The sequence below is a fragment of the Oxyura jamaicensis genome, chromosome 4, assembly GCF_011077185.1.
Source record: "Oxyura jamaicensis isolate SHBP4307 breed ruddy duck chromosome 4, BPBGC_Ojam_1.0, whole genome shotgun sequence".
NCBI lineage: Eukaryota > Metazoa > Chordata > Aves > Anseriformes > Anatidae > Oxyura > Oxyura jamaicensis.
The window spans coordinates 94891473-94908200 of record NC_048896.1 but is presented as its reverse complement, the minus strand read 5'-3'; the positions used below and the strand labels follow the sequence as shown (position 1 = coordinate 94908200).

General features: G+C 46.9%; 1 protein-coding gene across 13 annotated transcripts in view; it reads right to left on the bottom strand.

The window, feature by feature from the left end:
- The window catches only part of EXOC6B (exocyst complex component 6B), a 274926-nt gene that overhangs the window by 165281 nt on the left and 92917 nt on the right, over positions 1-16728 (bottom strand). For 9 of the 13 annotated variants that reach the window (XM_035324205.1, XM_035324197.1, XM_035324203.1 and 6 more), the window contains one exon: positions 6074-6145. The exons of the other annotated variants lie outside the window; for them this stretch is intronic. In XM_035324205.1, coding sequence (XP_035180096.1) covers positions 6074-6145 — 72 coding nt within the window. The remainder of the gene's footprint in view (positions 1-6073; positions 6146-16728) is intronic. 13 annotated transcript variants of the gene reach the window in all.

Here is a 16728-nt window from a genome sequence, read left to right as displayed (position 1 = left end):
TAACGTAACATCCCAGTACTTACTGGAATATCCTCTTCTGGAGAGACTATTTGGAAAAGGACTAATTTACGAGGATAATAGGGTCGACATGGCCCAATCCTCTTTACAGGGAAGTTCCGGTGCTGGCATTTGCCTAGCTGTGGGCAAACAGGGATACAAGTTCGGTTGGATATTTGGACAGCATCCTCTGTTGAACCCAAGCTGCGACTGCCTTTGGTAAACAAGTTCGTGGGTCTGGATTAAGAACAGATCTTGAAGCAGGAGCAGCCACGCAGTGGGGGGCCATTATATCTGGTCCATGACCAAAACCGTTCCCATGCCCCAAGCCAAGCTTTCATGGGCTGACCCATGAAGCAACTCCCTACAGTTTGCCTCTGCCATAAACAAAGCCTCTTTTCCCACAATCCTGAAGCCACCATATCTGGGACCAAGCTGCTTCAACAGCAGTACAAAAAACTCTTTTCATCCCTCCTCCCTCCAGTAAAGGTGGCAGCTAACAATCAAAATGCCCAGTCCTACTAACTAAAGCATCCTGGTACCCACATCTTTAAAGACCAACTCTCCAGCTCCACCACCAAGCCAGAGAAAAGAAGTGGCTATAGATGCTAACCCCAGTTACAGAGAGGCTGTGGCTCATGGACTGGCTTTGTAGGTCTTCTGGAAAGAGTTACCAAAGATAAAACATCTTTCCATCTTCTGATTTAAAAGGGACTTCTGGGCTATGTCTGTCTAAAAAGCCAGTATAAATTTGCATTTATCCCTGGAGGCTCTCAGTACCAGAGTGTTCCCATTGGGCTTTAACAATGCTACTGCCCTTTTTCACAGAACAATGACAAGTTCTCGTTCTCTTGATGGATGCTTATCCTCTACAGAAGTAAACAGCAAAAAAATGTGAAATGGGTATAGAGCATCATGATGCTCTTAGGAAATTGTTTAGTCTCCTCCGCAACGCCTGATTAAGAACTCAGCAACAAGTAATGAAGATGGGGTGAGAGAGATACCAATCTCATCCCAGCAGCCAGCTCAGGTTCCTCCCAAGCCCCTCTATGCAAAATGGATCTCTGTTCTTCTGTAGGGCTTCCGGCAGAGATTTCATTCCTAATTCTGCCAAGACTGTCCAGTATAAAGGCTTTAGAGGAAAAACAATGAAAGAAGCATAGGCTGAAAGGGGAACGAAGTTAAGGCAGAGTCTGAGAAGTCACCCAACTCTTGCTCACAGAAACTTCAGAAAACCATTCATCTTCTGAATGGAGCCACCAAGAAAGGCCCTTCAGTGGCTCTGACCCAACAGCCATCCTTCTGGGAGGTCTGAAAATTCTCAGTGCCCAGGACTTGCAGAGCCAGGAGGAAGATAACACTGCTTAGCAGGATCAGCAAAGAAAAGCAATTGTCCTCTTAACAGAGCGGTCAACAGCAAAATTCCCTTGATACATTTATAGCCAGAGGCAGCCAGGCTAAAGCAATGGGTACCAGTGGTACTTCAGTAATTAGGATCCTTTATTTAACCCAGGGGGTAGGAAGACTCCAGGAAGACCACAGAAAATTCCTACAGACCTCCTGGCCATCAGCAAGTTAAGAGGTATGGGAGTCACGCAGCGTGTATGCAAACAGACCCCAAAAATTTCTGCTCACAAAGACTGGTTGGTCCTTCCCAGAAATCCAACACAGATTGCCCTCACCCATTCACAGGGTAATAAATATAATTATTTAATAATTGCACACGCTTACTAAGTAGATTACAGCTGTTGCTCTCAAGCAAAGAGACCTAAACACAAGCTGAAACGTTGCATCCAGCTGAGGACTTGGACCCAGAATCCTGCTTTGCCATTTGTGTGCCTCAAAAACAAGAAAACACGTTCACATCTAGTAGAAATTCCACATCCTTCTCCACAAGTGTTGCACCAGCTGGGTCCCCAAGAGGCCTGTGGAAACTGCAGAAGCTGGGAGACAAAACTGGGTCAACCACAGAGGAACTATGAACTATTGTCAGTGTCTCCCAACTTTAACCCTTCCGAGCTGATGACCAGGCAACAAACACAACCTAATTATTCAGGAGAGTCTGTTCCTAGAAGTACGAAAGATGTATTTACCTAAGTGCTATCTAGAAGAAACCAATGCCATAGCAATGCAACAGGTGGGAGAGTCACCATACAACAAGTTCATCCAAAGTACGCAGACCTCCTTCGGTTGACAAGGAAAAACTCCTTTTCCTTTCCCCTCCCCCGGTAGTGCCCTGACATTGTTCAGGACAGCCTCGGTTCAGCAGGGACGTGAGCAGCGCTACAAGGCGAGCCTCGCTGCACGCCGCGGGGCACTGCCACGTGCTGACTCCCTTCCAAGTACAAGTAACTGGTCTGCATCAGACCATCTCAAAAGAAAACAGACTTTTTAGGTCGTTTTCAAAGCAGGCCCACAAAAAAAATGACCCTGGAGCAGACAAAAAGCAAGGCACCACGTGGACTTACCCCACCGGCACTGATGGTGCGGATTGCTCGCTGGAGGCCTAACAGGCCGCGAGCAGCAGGGAAACCACTTGGACACGTTCGCTTTCCCCTCTTCCCTTGCCTTTGGAGGCAAGGAGTAGGAGCGATTTTCTCTGGTGCTGGCACCAGCTCCACGAATGCCCTGGGCTCCGTGGAGCCCAACCAAAGCACAGTGACTGCTTGCTTGGGTGCCTGCCATGATCCGAACCTCCGGCACGCCCGTGGCCTGCACACAGAGGCACGACCTCTATCCACCAGCAGCTTTGAGAAGGTTCCCACATACGGAAAAAGACCAAATCCAAAGGCTCTGGCTCAGACTGACCTCCAACAAGCAGCAAGTCCTGTTCAACCCTCACACCCAGCTCCAACAGCCTTCATGGCCTTCACCCTGAGCTGATGCAGGAGCGAGCAGTGGCGAAGTCTGCAGCACAACAAAGACTGGTGAACTCCAAACTAAACCTGCAATCTCCTCCTCTCATCACACTTTTTTGCAGCTGGGAGGCTATCAATAGCCCTTCTCCATCTCCATGGCATTCTCCCAGGGCCTGGTGCTTTCTAGAAAGGAGTATTTCCCTCGGACGCTTGGGATTTTACAGCAACAGTGCCAGAACATGCCCTAGCACTCTTCTATCTCCAGCTGGCAGTAGATTTCAACAGCAAAAATAATCCCATGGATCTTGCAAAGAGATCTTTACTTACTTTATATGAAGCAGGTAAGACAACTTCTGAAACAAAACCATAGAGTTTGTTGTTCTGAGTGGTCTGATAGGTTTTTTTGTTAAGTTTGTTTTGTTGCTTTGCTTGTTTCCTCTTAAGACAGCAAACAAATCTTGTACTAGGTAGCCAGACACCGAATAAAACTGTGAATAAGAACTAAAAACGACAACACCAAAGCCTGATGCAGTGTGGAAACTGTGCCTTGGTGTCTACGAACCAGGCACTTCTGTGCCTCACAGCTACTTTGCAGAGCTTCTGGCGTCTCTACGTGTACACAGCTCTCAACTGATATAAAACAAATGTATAAACACACTGGAGGGATCTTTGAGGAGAGCCGGCACCAAAAAGAAAGTTCCCATGATAAGCCAAATGGAAGGAATCATCGGATGCTCTTACAGAAGTATCCTCACGTTGGAATCTCCAGTAGGTTTTAATTATATCGCAATAAAATCTATATACTTGTGCATTTTTTCTGATTTACTAGATCGCTTCTTTAAATTATAAGCCAAGCTGCGATTTTAAGAAAAACACGTTTTTAAAAAATAATTAAAAATAGAAACAGCACTGCAGCAAACATTTGGAAAATTTTCGGAGTCGATTGTTTATTGGGACTCCAACTGATTTTAATGAAAAATATGGTTATAATTTGAAAAAACAGCACTTTTATGTTTTGCATAAGGAAAGTCCCTACAATGCAACCTCCGGGGCACTTTAGAAAAAAAAAAATCTGAAATGGTCGCAGGGTTCTCTGGCCAAAAGCCCTCCTCAAAAACCAAAAGATGTGGGTTGCAAACTATTTCAAGTATCCACAACAAGTGAAACTGGATGTAGAAAAATATGTTCTCAACATTTACTTCTGTTTATGATGAAACTGGAAACAGATGACCCCTAACAACATATTGTGTGAACGGGTAATTAACCAGCTGCAGATGGAGCCCAACTGCTGATCATTTACATTTGCGGTGCTGATCACTTCCATCCAGCTCAAGCAAAAGGTCATCCGAGGGGTAATCTGGGACGGTCCCTCCCATCAGAGCCTCTGAACGAGTCCCTGGGCTGCAGGCTTGATCCAACCAAGGCGTTATCTGTCATGCAAGGCTCCGGAAAGACGCTCGTTGCCGGTGCAGGACCTCTCACCGAGGCCGTGCTGGTGGAAGTGGTGCCCAGGAGCTCCACCTGCCCTCCTGCCACGCGGTGCTGTTGCACCCTGGTTCTCCTCCCCCTCGTTTGCTCCACTGCAAGTTTTATCCGAGCCCTGTTTGGTTTCACGTTGCCATGAAGGGAACAAGAAAAGGCCTCCAAGCAACCCTTCCTTGACTCCCAGCAGCCTCTAGCCGTGCTGCGCTGACGCTCCGCAGTACCTTGTGCTTTCCTTCCCTTCTCCGTGTCATTCACATGACATTTCCACCTTCCCACCACAGGCAGGGATAGGTTGGGGTGAGAGGCAGGAGCGCACACTGCCTCTTCCTCCTCTACCACCAGGTTTGCAGGGCTCAACGCTGCCTTTTCCTGTCCTCCTGGGCCTTCGGGTGCGTTGCTCCAACGCGGACAGAGGCAATTCTGAAGCCGGTGTGAAGGCAGCACTTACTTCCTTAAATCGCTCCCAAGCAAAGCAGGCACTGACCTCTGGGGCTGTTCAGACATCGAAGGGCTGCAGATTATGCCACATGGCTAACGAAGCACCGTTTGCTAGACGCCAACAAACCCCAAAGCCAATATCCACGTGCTAGTCTCCATTCGGAAACAGAGACGCCGTGAGTTTTTAAATGTGTTTTATCCCACTTATTTTTGATAGCTGAGATGCAAGTCACCATGACACACATTTATATGCCATAAAAGAAAAAATTAAATTAAGAATAAAACCCATTATCACTACCGACAGTACGCGCACACATGTATACATACACACATATATACGCACTCTTTTATAAGGGCCAGTTTCACCAAGCTGAAAACAATTATGAGCCAAATCAGTTGGGAAAAAGAATGTAATCAGAAAAATATGAAGACTAATTGAAAATTGTTTAAGAACATTTTAACTAGATGCTCAGAAAGCCACAATGCCACAACTGAAAAAGGCGGCCACACTAGTTAAAAGGCAACCTGGCTCAGATGGAAGCTAAGGAAGTTATAAAGGCAGGGAAAAAAAGGAACATGACAAATGGAATAAACAGAAAAACTGAGGCCAACAAACAAAAATCTGGTGTTAGGATGTATAGATAAGTGATATGGGAAGCAGGAGGATGCATGAAGAAATCATTGGCCGGTTGAAATTATCATCAGTTTCTTTTTTTTAAGCACATAGAGAGTAAAACATTCCAATGGAGAAGGAAGGGGTGTATTTCCCCAGCCCCACCTCCCCAAAACGCAGAACCGTAAGGAAATTTGCTCAGTAAGATCTCAGTTCTGCCCCGCTAAATGAGGGAAGCCTACCACAGGCATGCAGAACACTCATCCTCTTGCATTGCTACCAGAAGAGGAATGGCAGGCAGCACAGTGAGCCTTTGTTAATTCAGTCGGTAGTACAATGTATGGGTATGAGCGTGGAAATGCTGTTGTAACTTCTCCTAATATATTGGGTTTCGTTCTGGTGTCCAAATTCAAGAAGGCTGTTGAAAAACTGGTCTGGCAGTCCACAGCAGATGACCACACCGGAAAATTTTGGGGTTTTCCAATGGGAGGCAGGACTTGACTGATTTCTTCTACCACAGCAGAGGTTAGCGAGCTCCAAGTGCTCAGCCAAGGCACCCAGATTTGCAGGTTAGTGCCACAAAAATCAGAGCAAGTATTCCAAAGAAAGCCGGAGGTAGACTTGAAATTAGGTACGTGTTATTATCAAAGAGAGTTATTAAAAGGATACAAGTGCAAAGTACCTTAATATTTGGAGAGAGCAGAAGACTGAAGAATATCTTGGCAATTATTTTCCACTGATTGTATCTGCAATCCTTAGGAAATGAAGGAAACAAACATTAAAAGAGAGGAAACAACAACAAAGCACAAAAGACGGAGCAAGCAGATGAAACAAAAAGCCACAAAGAGTGGAAGTAAAAAAGGGCACTGAGGCCGGCCAGTGGCACCACGTTAAGGTGTTCGCCAACTGAAGGCTGCAAACTTGGAGGGAATTTTAAGTCCTGGAAAATGACATCTGTGGTTAATAAACCTGGATGGACCGGGCGGGGGGACGCAATCGGAAACATCTAAAGGTTAGGAGGGAATGGAAAAGTGAAATACCAGCCTGGGACTGAAAAGAGCAGCAAAAGCTGAAGGAACGGTTCCTTGTGCTCAAAGCCACCAGAGGTGAGAGCACAGCACAACCTGGCTGGGAAAGCAGCTGGGGCAGAGCAGAGCTTCGGTGGTTGAAGGTTGGAAGGGACTAAAGGGGCTGCCAGGCTCTGCAGGGAACACGGAGAACCATTAGCACACATCTACAGATTGCCCCAAGATGACAAGGAACACAGACCCAAATGGAGGAGCAAGGAGGGGTTTCTCCCAAGAGCTGCTTTAGGTAATGCTTAAAAACATTCAACTGGCATTGCAGAAATGCCAGAATTTGAAAGCCTATGGGATGAGAAAATTATCAGCATTGTACCTTGACTTTTCTCTACGTTGAGCAAACATAGCTGAAGAGGACCACCAGCTACCGTGCACCATAAGGTTTTGCTTTGTTGAACATTTAAATGTAAAACATTACCCACAGGAAAAGTCCAATTTAAATGAGAAGAGAAACTGATGTCCTCTAAACTGCCCAAACACTTTGCTATGGACTGAACAAGCAGCCAACACTGAAGCCTAGAAATGGCTGGTGTGGGGGAGTAAAAAATTGTATGCCTATAGTAACAAGGAGTGAAAATACAGAGAGGGGAACAAAACCGTGCCTCGTCCTTTACTGCACCATTTGATACCAGGCAATGATAATAATTCAACACGAATACATAGATGCCACAGATGGCCAAAGAAATCCTTTCCTGGTAACCCAAGCTGGGATGTGTACAACACTCCCCTCTGCCCCGAGGTCAGTCCTCCTCCCTGAGTCAGAACTTGATTCATTTTCCCGTAAAACGGCAAGATTAACAATCCAAGAATTTCCAAGTTCCATCAAAATTCATAAACACATTTTATTCTATCCAGAAGAACATTGAACTTGGCGGGACAGAGTACCACAGCGGTGGCCCCAAGTCAAGAAAAATCCTCTTTTGAAGAGTCAAAACATCTCCCAGGAGTTAAATGAAGTAGGTCTGGAAAATGGGCATCCACTCTAAATACAAATATTCTCCTTCGTCATGAACAGAATAGTCATAAAAAGCTGATAATTATTACTCGTTTACATTAACAGCATGTTAAAAACACGTCGTCTTATTAGGCGAGTGAAGTTATCCAGATCAGACAAATTGGCAAACTGTGGCGCCCAAGGATTAATAACTTGCCCAAGGCCACACAACGAGTGTTATCAGAGTCAAAATCAGAACAAAGTCCTTGGCTCCCCGAGCTGCGCTCAACTTATTTTTTCTTTAAACTCTTCTTTTTTTTCATTTGTCTTTGCCACAGGAAGAAAAACATGAAGTATGAATCTATTATTCCTATAGGCATAAAGTTTTAAGAGATCACCGTAGTCAGGCAGTCTGACACCTTGAACAACGCAGACAAGGAGTCATCCTCTAATTAATACCTACTTCAAGGTCAGTGCTTGTGGTTGTACTGGAGCATAAAGCTTTTATACAAAATGAGTCATTTTGATGTTAAGGGTTTGCCTGGGATGATGCAATGTCCACCACGGATCTCGATGGATTGTTCCAGTAGCTCATTTCCTCCACTCCCGTGCCACCAGGGTGCATTTACCCAGCTTTGACCTTCATCGTCGCACGTTACCAAACCTTTGGCTGCTTGTATTACAACAGTAGCCACTATCCATCTTTTCTAACAGATCTCCAGAAAAGCAGAAGGTGCAATTGTCTTCTTGGATAAAGATATTAAGTTCCATGAGCACTGTACTGTAAATCCTGTTTTCTAACCCTAAAGAAGGCTCAAGTCACATCATCTTTGTACAGCAAAACTGTGAATAACTCTAGCAATATTAGGTCAACGTCTGTGTAAAACCCTTACAGTCCAGGCAGGGAAGCACTTCTACTACACAAAGTGACGCTTTGCAAGTGAAATACAAGTAATGCTTGCCAAGAGGATGCTCACTAACACTCATGACATGGCTCACTTGAAGAATTGGTTTTTACCTCATGTATACTACTCTGCTTCTTGTAGGATACAGCAGCTGGGGAGGACAGACCACTATAAACGGTCACAAGATGAAATAAAATCTTATTTAGAAGAGAGCACCCCAAGCAATTTCATTTGTCGGAGAAAAAAAGTCAGGCCCCTCTGTTCCGATGTGGATTTTGACCATAAGAAAGCTCATCTCCTATGGGCCTCTGGAAATTATTTCAGCATCAGATTTTTTTAGGCATCCTACCTTGATACTCTGCATACCTGGAGGCATCTCCCAGGGACACCCAGTAGCATTTCTCTAGTGCCAGTGCCTCTAACCCACCCCGTTCCTTTGTAGACCTGTAAAAACAGCCCACCACGTCTTTCGGCAGCTCTTACCAACTGATCTGCCATGTTCTTCAACGCTGCTGGGGCAATTATATCTGGCTGAAAACAGATCCACTGATAAAGTCATCAGAAGTGAGATGTTTCTGAGCCATACCTGACCCAAAGAGCTTAGTATCTATCTTGTATGGTAACAGAGAGACTGCTGCTCTGCAGGAGGAAGACTGTACTGGTTCTTTCTTCATTACAACGAAGTGAGCAGCAGGTAAGCCATCACAACAAAGCATTTAATTATGGGAAGACAGGTTGAACATGAACATTCCTATACGATTCTACAGGAGACATACCAGTACTGAGCAACGCCATACCTAAATCCAACAGAAAACACATGTAAACGTTTTGTTCAGCCTCAAGAGATTCCAGACCAACTTGACTATGGGAATTGGACAAGTCTGTACTCATCATTAAAGAAGAGAATAACCATAAAAATGCAATTGCACTCACAATCAATAAGTTTCTAAAAGCGTTCCTGGTTTTCAGACAGCTAAAGATCTGTTGGGAAGAGCACACACTGGGAGGATAGGAACTCAATTTTTATTTTCCCTGCTCCCCCTCCTTCCTTCTGTAGCTTCGATTTATAAGACATGCCCAAAGCACGCACCTCTGCTTTATGGTGAGGCTGGACCATTTTCCTGGGCTCTCAGGCATGCATTGAGAACATACTTCATGCATCAAAAGCGACATGCACGTTCCTCCGTATTTACATGACACAAACAAAGCCCCCCCCAAAATGAGGCTAAAGCGACGCCTCTAACCCAACCCATTCTACTGCTAATCCCACTGCATGGCTTTCAGCAGCTACCACCCAGCGACCTGACCCGAAGTTCGCGTTTGGTCAGCATTTCTGATAAACAACACTTTCCAATTGGTTTTCACTGAGGTTTCCAGCTGAACTGTAATTTTCCACGTCTTCAAAGAAACGAAGCCTTCTTCGTGTCCTGGACAGATGTCGAAGTTTTTATTGAATCCTATCTCTACCTTCTCATACATTTCTCCTCCTAAAACGGCAAGCAGATTATTTTCCTATCACCATTTTTAGCAGTAAGTGTAAGTAAATTTAAAAGTTACCACCTAAAATTGAAAAGAAAACAAAAAAAAGGAAAAGGAGGAGAAGGAGAAGGAGAAGAAAACCCATTAGACAAAATCAAGCACTCGTAAGTCAGTCGTGTATTGGTTGTAAGACCACAACAGAGGTCTAGAAATCCAGTAGACCATAATTCCTAATCACAACAGTGCAGGAATGTATTTTGGTTGAAGTTTTGGGGGTTGTTTGGAGGAGGGGGGTGCTGCTTTGCTTTTTTTTAAGGTTGCCCTAGGAGAAAGCTGATGTGCTGAAAGGGGCCGTGAGACCACAAACTCAGAGCAGTAAACAAAATGGAGTAAACCTCCAAACGCCATGAAAGAAGAGCAAGAAGAGATGACAGCACGCTAATATGCTATAAAAAGTCTCCCAACTGCAGCTAAAAATGAAGTCATAGAAGACAAGAAGCATCTACCAGACTAGACTTCTGCTTGGGAGTTGCAGATATTAATGGAATGTGATTAATAAATCAAGAACTTTACCCCTTCAGAGAACTCAGATATTCATCTGAAAGAGATCCTGCAGTCCAAGCAGGGGGTTGTGTGCGTGTGCTTGTTGGTTTTGGCTTTTTGTTTGTTTTCTTCAAATACTTTGTGCTCTTCCGGGACACTGAATACACCAAGTGCCAGTGACTTTTCCACCATCTCATTCAGTGCCTTGAAAAAAATCTGCCGCATCTCATTGCTCGTTGGTGGGGCTCCCAGGTCCGCAGGACCCCAGCCACCACCTCAGCACCCCAGGGCAACACACGGGGCCCCAGACCTGCCAGAGGAAACATCACCACCGGCAGGAAAGCCGCGAGAGGAGGCTTAAGGCATCCGCACGCCTGGAATAAAGCACAGGAGGAACCGGAGCAGACGTGCACGGCAGGCCGAATGGTGCAATGCATGCACAGTTGGCAAGCTGAGAGACGCTGCAAACATGCACGGGTGTGGAAAAGGGACGTTAGTGAAGTAGTTCAGCTCCGCGGGGTTTCTGCATCACTTTTTTTCTGGTTAAGTGTTTTGCTGTTGTGTCCTGGAAAAATAAGCGGGCACTGCACAACGTGCCGAATAAACCACATTCAAGGCAATGTTACCAGACAGGAGTCTCTACAATTAATATTCATCACGGTTTGCCAGAAAAATTAATTAAAAAATAATAATAATAATGGACTCAAGGTCCAGAAGGGCCTCCGAGCCCCATCCGGGTCCCGCACACGAGCCCTGTGGACACACGCTGGTGCTCAGCCTCCGGCCAGGAAAGCACTTACTCTGCCACTTCCCCCTTTCAGCCACGGTGAAGAATGAGGTCTCCTTGCGAGATCTGCAGCACAACCAGCCAAGAAGGGAGAGCAGTTTTGCTCAAGGCCACATAATAGTTTCCTGGTAATTATCCTCATTCCCCGCTCACCGGGCTACACTGACATCAGTAGCTTCAGCCTCACAGCCAATAAATAAAACCTTTAGCAACAGCACTAAAAAGCGTTTATTAAGCGCAGGGCTCTCTGGAGCGAGCTTACCTCTCTGCAAGGGGTTCTTTCATCTTTACAGCAAACCCACTGAAGCACAAAACCTTGCCCTGGAACCCTGCACCACGCGGTCCGAGGGCTGAGGACTAAGTTATTCTGCAGAAACGGGGCAGACGCAGCAAAGGGAGGCTCGATCGCACCCTGAGGACCTCTGAACCCCTTCAGGTCTTCAGGATCTCGAAGCCTATTGCAGAACAAATGAATGTGTTTTCATTGCGTTTCTGAGATCCCAAAAATCAAGCTAAAATGGAAAGAGGGGCACCTTAGGAAGACCCAAACCAAACCAATGAGCACCAGCAGGTCATTAGGGACCAACAGACAACTTCTTAGATTGCTGGATCATGTAAAACACCTCTGGATATAGAGAAGATAAAACTTTGGTACTGGTTATTGGTGGCAAACCTCCCATCCCTTTACTCCAAACTGATGCCGCAGTGCTGGGATCACAGCACCCAGGCACGGTTAGATACAGGGACATCAAACACATCGAGCTTCATTTGTATAAAGCAAGTTATCAGACCTCTTAGTAAATGAGTTTGGGTCAAGAAATGGTCTAACAGGGAAAACAGAAAAGCGTGTGGAAGTTAAAGGCACAGTTAAAACCCCAAGGCCAAAGAAATGTGCACGAATTCTGGGACTTCCCTTAAAGTTACTCTGCTCACCCACTGCCTGACGTGGCTATCTGCGAGGAATTTGGGGATCAAACTCCATCACTGGATGGAGTTTGCAGCTCAAAATGCCATTCTTCGAATACTTGGAGTATGAAATTCTAGTGTCTCACCACCTGTGTTTTTTTTGCTTTTAAAACTGCAGTTTTTAATGAATTTTATTAGGAGCCTCCCAAGTGACGTTTGCAGCTGCGCTGCCCATTCCACCCCACCAGCCCCAGCCCTGCCGACTCAGCTCCCATCCAAGAGGCACCAACGTGGGATGCAGAAGGAACGGGCTCCAAAGAGCTCCACAAAAGGTCGCATCCTGCACAGAGACTCCTCGATCCCTGCTCACACCGCTCCCTCCAGTAGCACACGTCCCTGCAAGCATCGCTGCCTTCAGCTCCTGAACGCTGTTGTTCCCAGGGACTTTTTTGCCTCCTGAATGGAAGCTCGCCGTGTAGATAGGTTATTACACCTACACGTTATTCTTCCTCACTAGTGGAAGCAATGGTAGGTGTGATCTGAGATAACTCACCCATGTGTAAACTAACGTGCAACTTACACAAGTGTTGCACATTAAGTGGGATAAGCATCAGCGCACTAGGCACAGCTACGGGTAAGTAGGAGGAACAAAGCGATCTCCCTCCCATCCATCCCTGATCTCATGTTGGTACCCACAGCATTAACAGGATGCAATCCTAACAGAGCCTACTCAAACAATAAATATCCGATCTTAGAACCCCAGACAGCTCGCATTCCTTTACTCAAAACCCTGTGAAGCTGTGTTAGTTTAAGGTCAGCGTGGTAGGATTTCACATCTTTTTAAAAACACGTGTAGAGGAAATGGCACTGATGAAGCAACATCCAGAAAGAGGAGGTAAAACTGCTTGTGGCTTCACAGTCCCAGTAGCCAGAAAAGGTTGCCTTTCATCTCCAAGTGCGCACTCACCGGTATGTAAAATGAATAAAGCAGAGCAGAACGCAGGGAAATGCTACCGCAGTGACTGCTCTGACCTTTTCTAACAAGCAAACACCCTGATTCCTGCTGGAGAAAACGAATGTGCAGAATCCTTTAATATATGGTACCTTACCCTTGCACTCTGCTATGAAAGTCATGAGTCTTTAACCAGACATTTCCTTCACATTTTGGTGAATTTAGAGGTACAGTTTTTCTCCAGACAGCAGCAACCAGGAAGAGATGGATGAATTGCAACCATTCAGCCCAATTCTCAGGGGCAAGACAGAGGGGTCCGTTATGGTGCGCAGCTCGTTTTATTTCACTGGCTCCCCCAAGCCCTGTGACCACAGTCGTTGGGAACTTTGATTTAAAGCACAAAGTAAAGCAGGGAGAAAGGGAAGGAAAAAACAGCTAGCCACAAAACATACATCAAACGGCAAACAGAATGACCTGTAGCTCATGGAGCTGCCAATTCTTTCACAAGCTACACTACATAGGCTGCTCTGCCAGATACAATATTGTAACAAGCCCAAAAAAATGGCTTGTGACCACATTTCATCTGATTTCCTATCATGTAGACCCCAAACCATTTTGGACTTCCACAAAGATTGCAGTCTGGTTGTGTAGCTACCCAGCCATCCCGGAGCACCTGCAAGGAAGACACTGGGAGGGAACCATCTGCTAACAGCCTAACAGGGCTAACCCCTGCTAACAGGGTTTGTCATTGTGACCAACCTTACAGCTACAACAAACTCCCTGAGCAGCTGTGCCTTCAGGTTCCTAAATGCACCTAATGGCTTGCATCGGATGGTTTAAGCTCTCTGCAGCCTCTTCTCTTGTAGGCAGAGAATTTGCCCAAGAGGTGGCTGCTCTACTGGGTCAAGAGGCGCTTGCTGTAAGGAAGAATTGTTCCTGAGCCCCGCATTGTCCCATCAAGTTTTCTGAAGATATCAAGTCTTTAAGAAACCCTGTGAAACCTCAGCTAAGGACCCACAAGCTCTCAGCTTACATGTTAAGTGCTCAAAAATCAGAAACTTGCATAGCGTCAGCTCCTAGAGACACACACATCCTTAGAGGTGGCATCACTTGCATCAACGGATTTCCCCCCAATCAGGAATCCAAAGCTCTTCATCCACAGAGCTTTATCACCAGGGAAATGGAGATCACAGCAGATGTGGACAAGTGATTCTCCAGATTTGCTGGTAAAAACGATTCTTGGTGCTTTCACTTTAGTGCTCCTCAGCGCTGCCTATGTTCAGAGACACACATCCCATTAGGGCAGCCGTGAGTCAGCGGGACAGAAATCGGGCATTTTATTCAAACCCAGCTCCAAATGGGTTATAAAGTAGCGATCGTGACTTAATCCGTGCACTCAGCAGTGGGATCCCGATCTCAAAGCCCGGGTACATGGGCCGGAGGTCGAAGCCTCCCCAGCAGAGGCTCCCTGCCCGCTCTCCCCAGGCTGCTCCCCACGGCACGCTTTGTAGTGCTCCAGTCAAGCATTTCCCTCCTCCCGCCAGCACTAATTTGTGCACAGTCAAAGATAGATTATTCCAAGCCTCCGCCCACCCCCCGCTTCCTAAAACTTCGGGGTTAATCTACCAAATGGAAAAATACTTCGGCATGTTAAAGGCCACCTCCTTAGTACCTCGATTCTGCCTCTCGTTAAAGCCCCGCATTAAAATCTGACTTCAGGGAAGGGGGAAAGGAGGAGGAGGACGAAAAGGAGCAAAAGGCAAAAAAAACAAAACACCAACGCCGCACTTTGCTCTCGTTTCGCAAGCTGAAGGGAACACTGGGTATTTTCCACTGCCTTTATTTAAACCAGATCCACCATCTGGGACGGAGGCAGCGGCCCACCTCCACCGGGAGCCCGGCTCCCAAGGAGCTCGCAGGTGGCAGGGGCCTCGCAAAGCCCCGCGGCCCGCTGCCCTCCGACAGCCTCTGCAGGCCGAGCCCAACAGTGGCCCCATGGCTGCCCCATGGCTTGGGTGGTGGATGGGGATGTGGAGATGTGGCAGATGGAAAGGGCTGACAGGAGAGAAAAAGGCCCGCTTTCCTTACGGTCTCACATCATAAAGCAGGCAGGCAGGGACCAGAGTTGAGAGGGCTGATGGAGGGCACCGAGCACGGCGGGACACACACGGCCTGGTGTCACCACAGAGCTGGTGTCACCACAGACCCGGTGTCACCACAGATCTGTCACGGCATGCTGGCAGTTGTCACCTGCCCAAGCACGTTACAGCTTCCTCCTGCTCCTCATCGTCCTACCTGCTGTGGATGAAGACAGTGCCTCGGGCAATAGGGCCCAGCCGGCATTTTGGTTTTCCCCCTGCACAGCAATGAGCTGCAGGGCCTGGGGCACTCACCAGGCAAAGCTGGGCTCTGCAGTGAAGGATCCCGATAACCATCGGTGTTTATGATTAAAATAAATTAGACACCGACAGGAGGCTTCACACCAGGCTACTACCAACCTACTGAGGCAAACAGCCAGGAGGTTGGACATGAAAGCAGCATGTCTGTTTCTGCACAGCTCCTCTGGGTCAACCGAGCTTCAAACCCAGGTCCTGCAGAGCCGCCGGCAGCGGGAGCACGGCTGTCCTCCTCCGGCCCACAGCCCACCTTCAGTACATCCACAAGAAGGGGACAGAAGTTTGGGCCTCTGCTGCTCAGACCTTCCTGGCCACACCAGGGACCAGACTGGGCTCCTTCCCCACTCCTCCATCCATCAGATTTTGCATCCAGCTCCCACTGATAACCACGGCTGACTAACTCACTCCACCATGTCACCATCCGTAACCCCCAAAACATCTCTGGTGCTCGATTTGTTTCCTTTGGCTTTCCCATTTGCAGCATGGATCTGCTCCAAAAACACTTTCTGCCTTCACGGATGCAGCGCTGCAGACCCACACAGCAACCTTCCACATGAGCAAGAGTCAACGTGCCGAAACAGGCAAAAACCTTAATATGTGAGCTGCAACGCGCACACAGGATGAGGGATGTTGGCAGGGCAAGACCTCATTCCCCATTTGCAACTCATTACTTCTGCTTTTGGACAGCACAGAGCCTCGAGCACACCAGACCCACCTACTGAACCCGCTGTAGATCACCACTGTCAACTGTTATCGGCCTGGTCCGCTTGTGCACGGGGGGAGGCGACCAAAAGCACCAGCAATTGTGGATGACTGCGAGGAGGTTACCAACACAGCTTGTTTTTACCAAATTGTGAGCGTCTACGTTCAGTTCTGGAAAGCTCCCTCCCTGGTTTAGCTTCTGCTCTGTCGCCAGCACGTACATTTCTATTTGCATCCTGGTATTTGGCAACAGGGAGAAATATTTCCTAGCAGGAACAAAACGCTCTTCCATTCACACTGAAACATCGACTGGACATCCCAGTGGGCCTAATTCCCAGAACACTGAAATCCAAACCTCCAAATGGGAAAAATACACTGATTACCTGCCAGTAACCTCAAGAGCGGCAAGCCAAGCCCTTAATAACAGTCTGCATTAGCATCTGGCTACCACACAGTAACTGGGAAAATGTTATTGTTCCGAGTCTGACTTACTTGTCAAGATAATTGTTTCAGTATTAATTAAACGTGCCTCTCTGTAACAGCACAAAGATCACATGGAGAGCTCACTGATTGCACAGGGTGTGCTTCTCTTCAATCAGCGGGCACAGCACAACCACTAGTATTTAACAGATAGGCTTGGGTCTAAACATT